Below are 16,209 nucleotides of genomic sequence, written 5' to 3'. Positions count from 1 at the left end.
CTCTAGTAGCTGCAGGTTGATGACCAGCTGATGTTAGGTAAATATGCAGCCATTACATGTAACTGAACAGGAACTTGTAACAAAAATCTCTGGTAGCAAACAAGGCCCAAGCAGGCATTTGTGGACTAAACACTAAAGATCCGCTAGAAAGCCCTTCACCTGATGAATTATGGAACAACTGGACAATGAAATGTCACTCGCCAAATAGAAGGAACAAACTACCTCAACAGGCAGCACCACGGATGGGTCTCACAAATATCCTGCTGAGCGAAAAGAGCCAGCTGTAAATGGCTACCCACTGTATGCTTCCATTTATGTTCCATTCTGGAAAAAGACAAGATCAAAGGGGCTGAAAACAGGTGAGTGGTTCCCTAGAGGTCAGAAGGGGCTTTCCGCTGTTCACCAGATACTTCCTCTTTCTTCCTTCCAGGAACATGGTAACTGTACTTTCCCACCCGCTTTGAAATATGGCTGTGTGACTGGTTTTGGCCAAAGAAATGTGAAGGGAAGTGACATGTGTCACTTCTGGGAAAACACTTTCAGAGCTGGTGTGGTGTTCATTTCTCTAGCCTCAGCAGTCATGGAAATAACGTGTTGTGATGCAGCCAGCCACTGTTGGCCTGGGACCCTGAGTGACTAAGAGGAACATAGCCTCTTGCTTACTGGGCTTGGACATTAATGAGGATGAAAGGAACACTAGTTACTACCCTTCGTGTGAATTCCTTGACTCTTTGTTCAATGCCATGGAACATTTATATCATTACAGTTCTTCAACTAAGTTGTTTTAGGTTTGTTTTATAAAAATTCAAATCAGAAACACTTACTGAGTGGCTCATATTTTCCAAGTCCGTCAATTGAGACTTTGTGATATGAGTGAGATTTTGAACCAGAATAACCTAGATTTGAAACTCATCACTACTGCTTATTAGCTGTGTGCCCTTGATGGATTTCCTAACTAATCTGATTCTGAGTTTACTCCTCTATAAATAGCAATAGAGATCATTCCAAATTCAGAGGTGTGTTGAGAGATTAAATGGTAGGATATCTCCAAAGTGTATCTCTGTGATGGGATACATCATTTAGCTCTGACCGTGGGATTAAGCAGGCATTGATGTGTGTGTGTTATGGGCATGATAGGCATGCTTGAAGCATGTGTCTGTGATGGGCATGCTTGAAGCAGGTGTCTTGTTCAGATGTGCTGTGCTGTGCTAAGGAGCTTCAGTCATGTTCAACTCTTTGCGACACTATGGACGGTAGCCCGCCAGGTTCCTCTGGACATGGGATTCTCCAGGCAAGAATACTGGAGTGGATTGCCATTCCCTTCTCCAGGAAATTTTCCCCACCCAGGGATCGAACCTAAGGTTATGTTTCCTGCATTGGCAGGCCGGTTCTTTACCCCTAGTGCCACCTGGGAAACCCTATTGTTCACATAGAACTAGAATATTTATTCCTCCGCCCTTTCCTCCTGCATACTTCACAGTAGTTGTTAAATTTTATTGTAAGTCATTATCATAGTGATACTAGTACCATCAAGAAGACAAAACTTGTTTGGGGAAATATGCTATAATTTTATAATCTGCGTAGAACCTGATCTATATTTAGCTCAGTGATAACTAGATTAACTGAGGAACAAGGTTCAGCTTTCCTGACTCTCCACACCTGTCACCCTCACCGTGGACAATCTTGTCTCTCACTTCCTCATCAATTGTCCCCATTTCACAATGAGGTTGATTCCTTTCTAAAGACCAAGGAACTGGGATATAGTCATCTTACCTGGGGAAATAAGGACAGTATTCACTGGTTTTCATAGTATCATAGGGGCTTCCCAGGTGACTCAAGTGGTAAAGAATCCACCTGCCAATGCAGGAGACACAAGTTTGGTCCAGGGTCGTCGGGAAGATCCCCTGGAGGAGGAAATGGCAACCCACTCCAGTATTCTTACCTGGAAAATTCCATGGGCAGAGGAGCCCAGTGGGCTGCAGTCCATGTGTTGTAAAGAGTCAGACACAACTGAGCAGCTGAGTGCACATACATAGTATCATAGACTGTGAGGCCTGGGAAACTTGTCAGTGGCTTCATCTTGGCAGTGGTTTACAAATCCTGTTCATGGAGGGATGGTGGGTTTTTTTTTTGTTTTTTGGTTTTTTTTTCCATTTTTAAGACCAGATTAATGTTTGGTATGTAAAGGAAGTCTTCTTCAAAAGGGTTGAATCTGACTGGTTCCACACTTCTTCACAGTAACACAAAACTTGAAGGCATGAAGCAGTATCTACAAGTTTATCCTCTTAATAATGAAAGCAACAGAGATCATCCAAAAGGAAAGATTTCAGGGAACCCAGTGCCCAAGAAAAAGCACTCCATAGTGAAGTGCTGCTAACCAAGTGAGAAACCAAAACACTGAATTTGGAAATGGATCAACTATGAGGGATACATACTGGATCTGGTTAGAGAATAAAGACATGGAATTAAGAAAATGAAAGAATGGGCGGAGGAGCCTGGTAGGCTGCAGTCCATGGGGTCGCTAAGAGTCGGACACGACTGAGTGACTTCCCTTTCACTTTTCACTTTCATGCATTGGAGAAGGAAATGGCAACCCACTCCAGTGTTCTTGCCTGGAGAATCCCAGGAATGGGGGAGCCTGGTAGGCTGCTGTCTATGGGGTCTCACAGAGTCGGACACGACTAAAGCGACTTAGCAGTAGCAGCATAAAGGTTACAGAAAGTAAAAATAATGGAAATAACAAAAACAGGAGGTATAGGAGAATAAGATGCTCTTTTCCATATTTTTCATAGCAGATAGATCAAAAACTATTTAAAGTTAAATAAGTTTATAAAATAACATATCTAATTATGAGTTTTCATGATTTTTTTCCCTAATCTTGGAGGAGTATCCTTGGAACTAATATTGCTTATGGTAAAGACACATTTTTTTCTAAGTTGAATAATTATTTCATTTTCACATCTGCTGGTTCTTCTGTTAATTCAAATAAAAAACTAAATGTCTTGTTCCAATTGAAAAAAGAGTTTCTATGTTATAACGTCATGCTTATAAAATTATACCTACTCAACTATCTATCTCCAGCTATTCTCTCTTCCCCACTATCAGTCTCCATGCACAGAGAGAGGTGTCTCACATGTTGTCCTCTAAATATTAATGCTGGTTATGGATCATCTTCTTTATACTTTTCCATGTTGCTTGAATTTATCTTAACAAACATGAGTCATTTTAATAAGAAAATAAAATTATTCATTTAAAAAGGAAAATGAGGGGCTTTCCTGGGAACTCAGTGGTAAGAATCCACCTACCAATGCAGGAGACACAGGTTCGATTCCTAATCTGGGAAGATCCCACGTGCCGTGGAACAACTAAGCCTTGCACCACAACTACTGAGCCTGTGCTCTAGAGCCCAGAGCCTCTACTGTGGGAGCTTCTGCATCATAGCCACAGCAGTGAGAAGCCTGCGCACTGCAGCTAGAGAGTGGCACCTGCTCACCGCATCTAGGGAAAAGCCCATGCAGCAACAAAGGCCCAGCACAGCCAAAAATAAATCAAATTATTATAAAAGGAAAATGAGACAAGAATATGTAACTTTTAGAACTATCAAAAAAATGTTTATGTGTGTATGTATAAGTGTGGATCTAAATATAGCTATCCTAACAGTTCCTGGCATATTGTAGACACTCAGTATGTGCCAGGTACTATTATTATTGTTTTCTTGGGAAGAGAAAAACCTTAAATCCTGACTGTAGTAATTTTCAGTGTTAGTTGGGGTTCTTGGTTGCAGAGATGAGCATTCACTCCGTTTGGGTTTATTAAAGAACTTTAGGTGTCTCTCAGAATCTCCAGGAGGGCTTTGGAAGAACAGTAGCAGATCATGCTGCAGGAGTGAGAACTCCAGCAGAGACAACCCCCTGCTGCCACTGCTCCATCCAGAGCCACAGCTTACATCACCGCCCCCTGGTAGAGTGCTGGTGCCTCAGGTTTCTGCCTCCATCTGGTGCTGGTACCTTTTATTTCCTCTTCTAAATATATGTCATGTGAGGAAGCCTCTGATTTGTGGTGCTAAGTCATAGGCCTGCACCCCAAAGACAAGAAAGGCTCTGAAAGTGAGATCTTGGCATCTATCTTGGAGCAGCAAGACTTGATAGAGGAGATCTGCAAATACAGGCAGTGGGGATCAAAGATGCTGAACAGCCTCAGATAGAGTAAATTCTATCAACGATACCTCCCAAGTACCCCTTATGAAGCTTGGCGAGCCAAAGACTAAAAGGATTCCAAGAGCACTTGAAAATTATTGTATATTCCTTACTTGTTCAAAGGTTCTGCTAATGTATTAAAATATATGTATGTACAGTAGCCCCTCCATATCCATAGGTTTCATATCCAGAAATTAAACCAACCATGGACTGAAATTTTATTTTTTATTTCCAGAAAGTTCCAAAGAGCAAAACTTGAATTTGCTGTTCACTGACAAATGTGTGTATGTGTGTATGCATGAAGGAGTATGCTATTCACAGCTATTTTCATAGCATTTACATTGTATTAGGTATTATAAGTAATCTAGACATGATTTGAAGTATATGAGAGGGGGAAATTCACTGACGGTCCAGAGATTTGGACTTGGTGCATTTACTGTTAGGGACCTTGGTTCATTCCCTGGTTGGAGAATTAAGATCTCACAAGCCATGCAGTGCAGCCAAAAGAAAAAAAAAAATTAAGTATATGGGAGGGTGCTTATAGGTTACATGAAAATTCTGTTATATAAGAAACTTGAGCATTCTCAGATTTTGGTATCTGTAGAGGGTAGGGTCTTTAAAACAATCCCCTACAGATACCAAGAGACCACTCTAAAATTCTAAAACCTCAGAGAAGGCTCCCCTTATGCAATGTAAACAGTGTTATCAGAGACCTCTCAGTTCTTAGCTGAAAAAGGAATAGAGTTTTTTCTTTTTTTTCGTGGGGGGCAAGGGTTGCTTTCTGGAACTCTCTTGCTTTTTTGATGTTCCAGTGGATGTTGGCAATTTGATCTCTGGTTCCTCTACCTTTTCTAAAACCAGCTTGAACACCTGGAAGTTCATGGTTCATGTATTGCTGAAGCCTGGCTTGGAGAATTTTGAGCATTACTTTACTAGTGTGTGAGATGAGTGCAATTGTGCGGTAGTTTGAGCATGATTTGCATTGCCTTTCTTTGGGATTGGAATGAAAACTGCCCTTTTCCAGTCCTGTGGCCACTGCTGAGTTTTCCAAATTTGCTGGCATATTGAGTGCAGCACTTTCACAGCATCAGCTTTCAGGATTTGAAATACCTCAACTGGAATTCCATCACCTCCACTAGCTTTGTTCATAGTGATGCTTTCTAAGGCCCACTTGACTTCACATTCCAGGATGTCTGGCTCTAGGTGAGTGATCACACCATTGTGATTATCTGGGTTGTGAAGATTTTTCTTGTATAGTTCTTCTGTGTATTCTTGCCACCTCTTCTTAATAGAAAAACATCTATTTCTGCTTTATTGACTATGCCAAAGCCTTTGACTGTGTGGATCACAATAAACTGTGGAAAATTCTGAAAGAGATGGGAATACCAGACCACCTGACCTGCCTCTTGAGAAACCTGTATGCAGGTCAGGAAGCAATAGTTAGAACTGGACATGGAACAACAGACTGGTTCCAAATAGGAAAAGGAGTATGTCAAGGCTGTATATTGTCACCCTGCTTATTTAACATTTGCAGAGTACATCATCAGAAACGCTGGGCTGGAAGAAGCACAAGCTGGAATCAAAATTGCTGGGAGAAATACCAATCACCTCAGATATGCAGATGACACCACCCTTATGGTAGAAAATGAAGAGGAACTAAAAAAGCCTCTTGATGAAAGTGAAAGAGGAGAGTGAAAAAGTTGGCTTAAAGCTCAACATTCAGAACACTAAGATCATGGCATCTGGTTTCATCACTTCATGGGAAACAGTGGAAACAGTGTCAGACTTTATTTTTCTGGGCTCCAAAATCACTGCAGATGGTGACTGCAGCCATGAAATTCAAAGACGCTTACTCCTTGGAAGGAAAGTTATGACCAACCTGGATAGCATATTCAAAAGCAGAGACATTACTTTGCCAACAAAGGTCCGTCTAGTCAAGGCTATATTTTTTCCAGTGGTCATGTATGGATGTGAGAGTTGGACTGTGAAGAAAGCTGAGCACTGAAGAATTGATGCTTTTGAAGTGTGGTGTTGGAGAAGACTCTTGAGAGTCCCTTGGACTGCAAGGACATCCAACCAGTCCATTCTAAAGGAGATCAGTCCTGGGTGTTCATTGGAAGGACTGATGCTGAAGCTGAAACTCCAGTACTTTGGCCACCTCATGCAAAGAGTTGACTCATTGGAAAAGACCCTGATGCTGGGAGGGATTGGGGGCAGGAGGAGAAGGGGACGGCAGAGGATGAGATGGCTGGATGGCATCACTGACTCTATGGACATGAGTTTGGGTAAACTCTGGGAGTTTGGTGATGGACAGGGAGGCCTGGTGTGCTGCGGTTCATGGGGTCGCCAAGAGTCAGACACGACTGAGTGACTGAACTGAACTGAAGGCTTGCTTTGGGTCTTCATTGCAGTGTACAGACCTCTCATTGCAGTGGCTTCTCTTGTTGCGAAGCACCGGCAGACTTTTTATAAAAAATATAAACTGTTGGACTTCCCTAGTGGTCCAGTGATTCAGAATCCACGTGGCAGGGGGCTTTCCTGGTGGTTCAGTGGTAAAGAATCTGCCTGCCAATGCAGGAGACACAGGTTTGATCCCTAGTCTGTGAATATCCCACATGCTGCAAAGAAGCTAAGCCCGAGTGCCACAACTCCTGAAGCCCAGTTACCTAGAGCCTGAGCTCTGCAACAAGAGAAGCCATTACAGTGAAAAGCCCATGCACCACAACTAGAGAATAGCCCCCACTCACCACTACTAGAGAAGTCCTAGCAAAGACCCAATACAGTCAAAAATAAATTAATTAATTAATTTAAAATATACAAACTGCATATAATGAAAAATATTAAAAGCCAAATAATGATTTACAGCACATCTAACAGAAGGGGTTAATACATCTTGATATTCCAACACTCATACAAATTAATTTAAAAAAGAAACCACTAAGAACCCAAGAGATACATGGGCAAGGACATGCACAGATGATTGACAAAAGAGAAAGTACAAGACACATGCTATGAAAAATATTAGCACTCACTTGTAACAGGAGAGGAAGGGAAACTACTCCTGCCTAGGCACCAAGCATTTCACTAGCATTTTTATTTCGTCCTCACAATCATGGTCATGTTAGATGCCATAATTCCCTTTTTATTAATGAAGAAACTTGAGGTTCAGAAGGGTTGGGTAGCTTGTTGACCAATATCAACTGGCAAAGCTGATACTGACCCTGTGACGACTGTCAGGCTCCAAAGACCAGGGTCTTTCCACTAACCAAGCTGCCTCTTTAGTGACTGTTATGAATCTGAGAAACTCTTTTCAATTATTAAGTTATCAAAACCCAATGTTGATGAGAGTAATGAAAGTTGCTTGGTTGCTAAGCTGTGTCCAACTCTTTGGTGAATCCATAGACTCTAGTCTGCCAGGCTCTTCTGTCCATGGGATTCTCCAGGCAAGAACACTGGAGTGGGTTGCCATTTCCTACTCCAGGGGATCTTCCCGACCCAGGGACTGAATCCACATCTCTTATGCCCCCTGCATTGGCAGGTGGATTCTTTAGCACTAGTGCCACCTGGGAAGCCCTATGATAGTCCTTCTCATAAAAGATTATGGGACTGGAAAAGGTCAGTTTTTATTCCAATCCCAAAGGAAGGCAATGTCAAAGAATGCTCAAACTACCGCACAATTGCACTCATCTCACACGCTAGTAAAGTAATGCTCAAAATTCTCCAAGCCAGGCTTCAGCAATACGTGAACCGTGAACTTCCAGTTGTTCAAGCTGGTTTTAGAAAAGGCAGAGGAACCAGAGATCAAATTGCCAACATCTGCTGGATCATGGAAAACGCAAGAGAGTTCCAGAAAAACATCTATTTCTGCTTTATTGACTATGCCAAAGCCTTTGACTGTGTGGATCACAATAAACTGGAAAATTCTGAAAGAGATGGAAATACCAGACCACCTGACCTGCCTCTTGAGAAACCTGTATGCAGGTCAGGAAGCAACAGTTAGAACTGGACATGGAACAACAGACTGGTTCCAAATAGGAAAAGGAATACGTCAAGGCTGTATATTGTTACACTGCTTATTTAACTTCTATGCAGAGTACATCATGAGAAATGCTGGGCTGGAGGAAGCACAAGCTGGAATCAAGATTGCCGGGAGAAATATCAATAACCTCAGATATGCAGATGACACCACCTTATAGCAGAAAGTGAAGAGGAACTAAAAAGCCTCTTGATGAAGGTGAAAGACGAGAGTGAAAAAGTTGGCTTAAAACTGAACATTGAGAAAACAAAGATCATGGCATCTGGTCCCATCACTTCATGGGAAATAGATGGGGAAACAGTGGAAACAGTGTCAGACTTAATTTTTTGGGGCTCCAAAATCACTGCAGATGGTGGCTGCAGCCATGAAATTCAAAGACGCTTACTCCTTGGAAGGAAAGTTATGACCAACCTAGATAGCATATTAAAAAGCAGAGACATTACTTTGCCAACAAAGGTCCATCTAGTCAAGGCTATGGTTTTTCCAGTGGTCATGTATGGTTGTGAGAGTTGGACTGTGAAGAAAGCTGAGTGATGAAGAATTGATGCTTTTGAAGTGTGGTGTTGGAGAAGACTCTTGAGAGTCCCTTGGACTGCAAGGAGATCCAACCAGTCCATTCTGAAGATAAGCCCTGGAATTTCTTTGGAAGGAATGATGCTAAAGCTGAAACTCCAGTACTTTGGCCACCTCATGGGAAGAGTTGACTCATTGGAAAAGACTCTGATGCTGGGAGGGATTGGGAGCAGGAGGAGAAGGGGACGACAGAGGATAAGATGGCTGGATGGCATCACTGACTCAATGGACGTGAGTCTGAGTGAACTCCGGGAGTTGGTGATGGACAGGGAGGCCTGGCGTGCTGCGATTCATGGGGTCACAAAGAGTCGGACACGACTGAGCAACTGAACTGAACTGAGCAAATTTAAAACACCTTTTGAAATTTATCAAGACTTACTAAGGCTTTCCCAGGCGGCTGCCGAAGATGGCAGAGGGGCAGGCCGGATGGTTGTGGTCGTGCGCTGTGAGGGCATCAACATTTCTGGCAATTTCTACAGAAATAAGTTGAAATACCTGGATTTTCTCCGCAAGCGGATGAACACCAACCCCTCCCCTGGCCCCTACCACTTCCGAGCCCCCAGCCGCATCTTCTGGCGGACAGTGCGAGGCATGCTGCCCCACAAGACCAAGCGGGGCCAAGCTGCTCTGGAGCGCCTCAAGGTGTTTGATGGGATCCCACCACCCTATGACAAGAAAAAGCGAATGGTGGTTCCTGCTGCCCTCAAGGTTGTGCGTCTGAAGCCTACTCGCAAGTTTGCCTACTTAGGGTGCCTGGCTCATGAGGTTGGCTGGAAGTACCAGGCAGTAACAGCCACCCTGGAGGAGAAGAGAAAGGAGAAGGCCAAGATCCACTACCGGAAAAAGCAGCAGCTCATGAGGCTATGGAAGCAGGCTGAAAAGAACATCGAGAAGAAAATTGGCAAATTCACAGAGGTCCTCAAGACTCACGGATTCCTAGTCTGAGCCAAATAAAATTGACTGTTTATTCTTCATGCTTGGCCTGGCCGCCCATCCTCCATCGCCACCCTAGGATGTGGGGGCCCCCAGGGGCTGCCATGCAGGTGCCACAGGCAGATGGGGTATAGCCGAGGGGCATTAGTCAGTGCAGGCGGGTCCAGGGGCTGTGCAGGCATCGTTGGTCTGCAGCCTGTTTGTTTGTGAGACCTTTAAGACATGAACAGTTGGAACAACCAGTCCAGTTGCAATATTGGCAGAAGTGAGCTGGAAGACTATTGGAAGGGATTCGCATGACTTAAAGGGAGTCTGTTCATGCTTCCCATGTGGTCAGATACTATACTCTGCAGCTGTTAGGATGTGAGAGAATGCCCAAAAAGTGTCTCTGGAAGAGAAGTTTCAGCCAAGGGGTCACAGGCATTGCCCTCGTGTCTTCCCTATATTTTGTGATCCAAAACCAATAAATTATTTTTTTAAAGAAAAAAAAAAAAAAAAAGACTTACTAAGAGCCATAAAAATGTTGATTTCCATTGACCCAGCCATTCTACTTTGAGGGAATCTTCTCTTAGGAAATAATTCAATATGTGAAAAGAGTTATGGGCAAAAGGATGTTCATTGTGGATCTGTAAGAGTTAACAATTCAAAGCAACCTAAATGTCCAGAATTGTTTAAATAAATTGAAAAACGTTTACTTTCCACTTAATAGAATATTCAGTTCAGTTCAGTCGCTCAGTCATGTCCGACTCTTTGTGACCCCATGAATCGCAGCACGCCAGGCCTCCCTGTCCATCACCAACTCCCGGAGTTCACTCAGACTCACGTCCATTGAGTCTGTGATGTCATCCAGCCATCTCATCCTCTGTTGTCCCCTTCTCCTCCTGCCCCCAATCCCTCCCAGCATCAGAGTCTTTTCTAATGAGTCAACTCTTCGCATGAGGTGGCCAAAATACTGGAGTTTCAGCTTTAGCATTATTTCTTCCAAAGAAATCCCAGGGTTGATGTCCTTTAGAATGGACTGGTTGGATCTCCTTGCAGTCTAATTAGTGTCCTATAATTTTCTGTATACAGTTCTTTTGTCTCCTTAGGTAAGGTTATTCCTAGATATTTAATTATTTTTGTTACAATGGTGAATGGGATTGATTCCTTAATTTCTCTTTCTGATTTTTCATTGTTAGTATATAGAAATGCAAGTGATTTCTGTGTATTGATTTTGTATCCTAAAACTTTGATAAATTCACTGATTAGCTCTAGTAATTTTCTGATAGCATCTTTAGGGTTTTCTAAATACAGTATCATGTCATCTGGAAACAGTGAGAGCTTTACTTCTTCTCTTCTGATCTGGATTCGTTGTATGTCAAGAGCCATGTTAGGCATTACTGACAAAATGGAGGCATGGCCCCAGACCCCTCTCCTCATTCTGTAGGCACAGCCCCGGGATGAAGGAGTTCGGCCTTGTAATTCTGACTTGTCTTTTCCTCTGCTCGGCTGAGTTGACTGAAAAGGAATATTAAGGTGCTTATTGTTCTTGAGAGGAGCATGAGAAGGCACAAAGCCTTCTGCAGCTGTGCTCAGAAAATAATTCATAAAGTTAATCATTGACATTAGTTCAAGGACTTTTACAAAAGAGTGTTCCAGGATGAGCACATAGGCCATAGCTTGAGGCCATGGGAGGGATTGCTATCTGAAGCCTATTTGTGAGGAGAATGTTTATGGCAAAGGAGTTTACTGAATTTAGGGCTTAGAAATAATTTAAACAGAAGTTAAAGATTTAAGGAATGCTGTAAAGTTAGCATATTTTACTATAGCTTATAGAAGTTTGGAATTTTTAGAGACACTATAGCTAGAAGCCTTTTTAAGAGATAGTGAGCTCAGGACGTTAGGGGCAAACAGGATTTAGGAAGATAAGTAGTAAACTGAGGAATGTAGCATGAGTTACAGTGTAATCACAGGTTAACTATCAGTTCAGTTCAGTTCAGTCGCTCAGTCATGTCCGACTCTTTACGACCCCATGAATCGCAGCATGCCAGGCCTCCCTGTCCATCACCAACTCCCGGAGTTCACTCAGACTCACATCCATCGAGTCTGTGATGCCATCCAGCCATCTCATCCTCTGTCGTCCCCTTCTCCTCCTGCCCCCAATCCCTCCCAGCATCAGAGTCTTTTCCAATGAGTCAACTCTTCCCATGAGGTGGCCAAAGTACTGGAGTTTCAGCTTTAGCATCATTCTTTCCAAAGAAATCCCAGGGCTGATCTCCTTCAGAGAGAGGAGGAGCAACCCCACGCCCAAGACCAGGGGCGGCAGCCGGGAGGACCAACCCCACATCCAAGGAGCGGTGGCTGCGTGGGCACAGGAGGGCCTGGAGGAGCTATCCCATGTTGAAGGTCAAGAAGGGTGGCAGTGAGGAGATACCCCTTGTCCAAGGTAAGGAGCAATAGCTGCACTTTGCTGGAGCAGCTGTGAAGAGATACCCCACGCCTAAGGTAAGAGAAACCCAAGTAAGACGGTAGGTGTTGCAAGAGGGCATCAGAGGGCAGACACACTGAAACCATACTCACAGAAAACTAGTCAATCTAATCACACTAGGACCATAGCCTTGTCTAACTCAATGAAACTAAGCCATGCCTGTGGGGCAACCCAAGACAGGAGGGTCATGGTGGAGAGATCTGACAGAATGTGGTCCACTGGAGAAGGGAATGGCAAACCACTTCAGTATTCTTGCCTTGAGAACCCCATGAACAGTATGAAAAGGCAAAATGATAGGATACTGAAAGAGGAACTCCCCAGGTCAGTAGGTGCCCAATATGCTGCTGGAGATCAGTGGAGAAATAACTCCAGAAAGAATGAAGGGATGGAACCAAAGCAAAAACAATACCCAGCTGTGGATGTGACTGGTGATAGAAGCAAGGTCTGATGCTGTAAAGAGCAATATTGCATAGGAACCTGGAAGGTCAGGTCCATAAATCAAGGCAAATTGGAAGTGGTCAAATAAGAGATGGCAAGAGTGAATGTCGACATTCTAGGAATCAGCGAACTGAAATGGACTGGAATGGGTGAATTTAACTCAGATGACCATTATATCTACTACTGCGGGCAGGAATCCCTCAGAAGAAATGGAGTAGCCATCATGGTCAACAAAAGAGTCCAAATTCCAGTACTTGGATGCAATCTCAAAAACGACAGAATGATCTCTGTTCGTTTCCAAGGCAAACCATTCAATATCACAGTAATCCAAGTCTATGCCCCAACCAGTAACGCTGAAGAAGCTGAAGTTGAATGGTTCTATGAAGACCTACAAGACCTTTTAGAACTAATACCCAAAAAAGATGTCCTTTTCATTATAGGGGACTGGAATGCAAAAGTAGGAAGTCAAGAAACACCTGGAGTAACAGGCAAATTTGGCCTTGGAATACGGAATGAAGCAGGGCAAAGACTAATAGAGTTTTGCCAAGAAAATGCACTGGTCATAGCAAACACCCTCTTCCAACAACACAAGAGAAGACTCTATACATGGACATCACCAGATGGTCAACACTGAAATCAGGTTGATTATATTCTTTGCAGCCAAAGATGGAGAAGCTCTATACAGTCAGCAAAAACAAGACCAGGAGTTGACTGTGGCTCAGATCATGAACTCCTTATTGCCAAATTCAGACTTAAATTGAAGAAAGTAGGGAAAACCACTAGACCATTCAGGTATGACCTAAATCAAATCCCTTATGATTATACAGTGGAAGTGAGAAATAGATTTAAGGGCCTAGATCTGATAGATAGAATGCCTAATGAACTATGGAATGAGGTTCGTGACATTGTACAGGAGACAGGGATCAAGACCATCCCCATGGAAAAGAAATGCAAAAAAGCAAAATGGCTGTCTGGGGAGGCCTTACAAATAGCTGTGAAAAGAAGAGAAGTGAAAAGCAAAGGAGAAAAGGAAAGATATAAGCATCTGAATGCCGAGTTCCGAAGAATAGCTAGGAGAGATAAGAAAGCCTTGCTCAGCGATCAATGCAAAGAAATAGAGGAAAACAACAGAATGGGAAAGACTAGAGATCTCTTCAAGAAAATTAGAGATACCAAGGGAACATTTCATGCAAATATGGGCTCAATAAAGGACAGAAATGGTATGGACCTAACAGAAGCAGAAGATATTAAGAAGAGGTGGCAAGAATACATAGAAGAACTGTACAAAAAAGATCTTCATGACCAAGATAATCACGATGGTGTGATCACTGACCTAGAGCCAGACATCCTGGAATGTGAAGTCAAGTGGGCCTTAGAAAGCATCACTATGAACAAAGCTAGTGGAGATGATGGAATTCCAGTTGAGGTATTTCAAATCCTGAAAGCTGATACTGTGAAAGTGCTGCACTCAATATGCCAGCAAATTTGGAAAACTCAGCAGTGGCCACAGGACTGGAAAAGGTCAGTTTTCGTTCCAATCCCAAAGAAAGGCAATGCAAAGGATGCTCAAACTACCACACAATTGCACTCATCTCACACGCTAGAAAAGTAATGCTCAAAATTCTCCAAGCCAGGCTTCAGCAATATGTGAACTGTAAACTTACTGATGTTCAAGCTGGTTTTAGAAAAGGCAGAGGGACCAGAGATCAAATTGCCAACATCCACTGGATCATGGAAAAAGCAAGAGAGTTCCAGAAAAACATCTATTTCTGTTTTATTGACTATGCCAAACCCTTTGACTGTGTGGATCACAATAAACTGTGGAAAATTCTAAAAGAGATGGGAATACCAGACCACCTGACCTGCCTCTTGAGAAATCTGTATGCAGGTCAGGAAGCAACAGTTAGAACTGGACACGGAACAACAGACTGGTTCCAAATAGGAAAAGGAGTACGTCAGGGCTGTATACTGTTTCTCTGCTTATTTAACTTCTATGCAGAGTACATCATGAGAAACTCTGGACTGGAAGAAACACAAGCTGGAATCAAGATTGCTGGGAGAAATATCAATAACCTCAGATATGCAGATGACACCACCCTTATGGCAGAAAGTGAAGAGGAACTAAAAAGCCTCTTGATGAAAGTGAAAGAGGAGAGTGAAAAAGTTGGCTTAAAGCTCAACATTCAGAAAACGAAGATCATGGCATCCGGTCCCACCACTTCATGGCAAATAGATGGGGAAACAGTGTCAGACTTTATTTTTGGGGGCTCCAAAATCACTGCAGATGGTGACTGCAGCCATGAAATTCAAAGATGCTTACTCCTTGGAAGTAAAGTTATGTCCAACCTAGATAGCATATTCAAAAGCAGAGACATTACTTTGCCAACAAAGGTCCATCTAGTCATGGCTATGGTTTTTCCAGTAGTCATATATGGATGTGAGAGTTGGACTGTGAAGAAAGCTGAGCGCGGAAGAATTGATGCTTTTGAACTGTGGTATTGGAGAAGACTTATTGGAAAAGACTCTGCCAAAGATTGATGGCAGGAGTAAAAGGGGATGACAGAGGATGAGATGGTTGGATGGCATCACCAGCTTGATGGACATGAGTTTGAGTAAGCTCCGGGAGTTGGTGATAGACAGGGAAGCCTGGCGTGCTGCAGTCCATGGGGTCGCAAAGAGTCGGACATGACTGAGCGACTGAACTGAAAATTAAGCCTTTACCTGTATGAGTCCTGTCTTTGTGGGCCTTCAATCTGCCCTCAGGACCTATGTCAATTGAAGCCCTGGACCTAAAGGAAGACCTTGAATGATGAAGATCTATGAATTCAGTTTCTTAGAAATCAGTGGCATTCAGTGTCTGAGGCAGAGCTATCAACAGTTGGTATTAACCTGGACATAATAAGAAAAATATGTCCAAAATGAGCCTTAACCTGAAAGGAATTGGGTTCAGGGTTTTTGAAGAGGGTGGTTATGGGAGAAGGTAGATGTAGAGACCCCTCTCCAAGTGAAGTGGATGTGTCTTTGGGATAAGCATCAGTATTAAAAGTAGAAATAATAAAGTTGGAGAAGAGAGATGGTTCAGGACATCAGAGTGGAGACCCTTTGCTTTAGTAAATATTAAAGACAAATTAAAACAGTGCTAGAAAACATAAAATATAGATACCCAGAATCTCAGGTTTGGAAATGATTTTTAGCCATTGTTTATTACAACTACTCTTAAAAAAAAAAAATAACAAAACTTCAATTCGTCTCATCTGAGTGAAGTGAAGTTGCTCAGTCATGTCCGACTCTTTGTGACCCCATGGACTGTAGCCTACCAGGTTCCTCCATCCATGGGATTTTCCAGACAAGAATACTGGAGTGGGTTGCCAGTTCCTTCTCCAGGAGATCTTCCCAACCCAGGGATTGAACCCAGGTCTCCCGCATTGTAGGCAGACACTTCACCGTCTGAGCCACCAGGGAAGTCCTACTCATCTGATTACATGTCCCAGAAACAGGGAGCTCATTTGCTTAGAGGAAGCCCCCTGCATATCTCAATAACTCCAGTTGCTAGAAAGTTCCTCCCT

At 43.0% G+C, this 16,209-nt stretch overlaps 1 protein-coding gene across 1 annotated transcript; it reads left to right on the top strand.

Moving 5' to 3' along the window:
- Positions 1-9,216: 9,216 nt before the first annotated feature.
- LOC102408646 (60S ribosomal protein L13a-like) lies at positions 9,217-9,779 on the top strand. The gene has a single exon (XM_044942660.2). The coding sequence runs from the start codon at positions 9,232-9,234 to the stop codon at positions 9,748-9,750; it is 519 nt and encodes a 172-aa protein (XP_044798595.2). The 5' UTR covers positions 9,217-9,231; the 3' UTR covers positions 9,751-9,779.
- Positions 9,780-16,209: the final 6,430 nt, after the last annotated feature.

Source organism: Bubalus bubalis, chromosome 1, assembly GCF_019923935.1.
Source record: "Bubalus bubalis isolate 160015118507 breed Murrah chromosome 1, NDDB_SH_1, whole genome shotgun sequence".
NCBI lineage: Eukaryota > Metazoa > Chordata > Mammalia > Artiodactyla > Bovidae > Bubalus > Bubalus bubalis.
Note: the sequence above shows the minus strand (reverse complement) of the source record. Positions and strands in the feature narration are given on the sequence as shown.

What these genes read in the sequence shown, in the direction of transcription:
- LOC102408646 (XM_044942660.2), top strand. Translation starts at nt 9,232, where the DNA reads ATGGTTGTGGTCGTGCGCTGTGAGGGCATCAACATTTCTGGCAATTTC.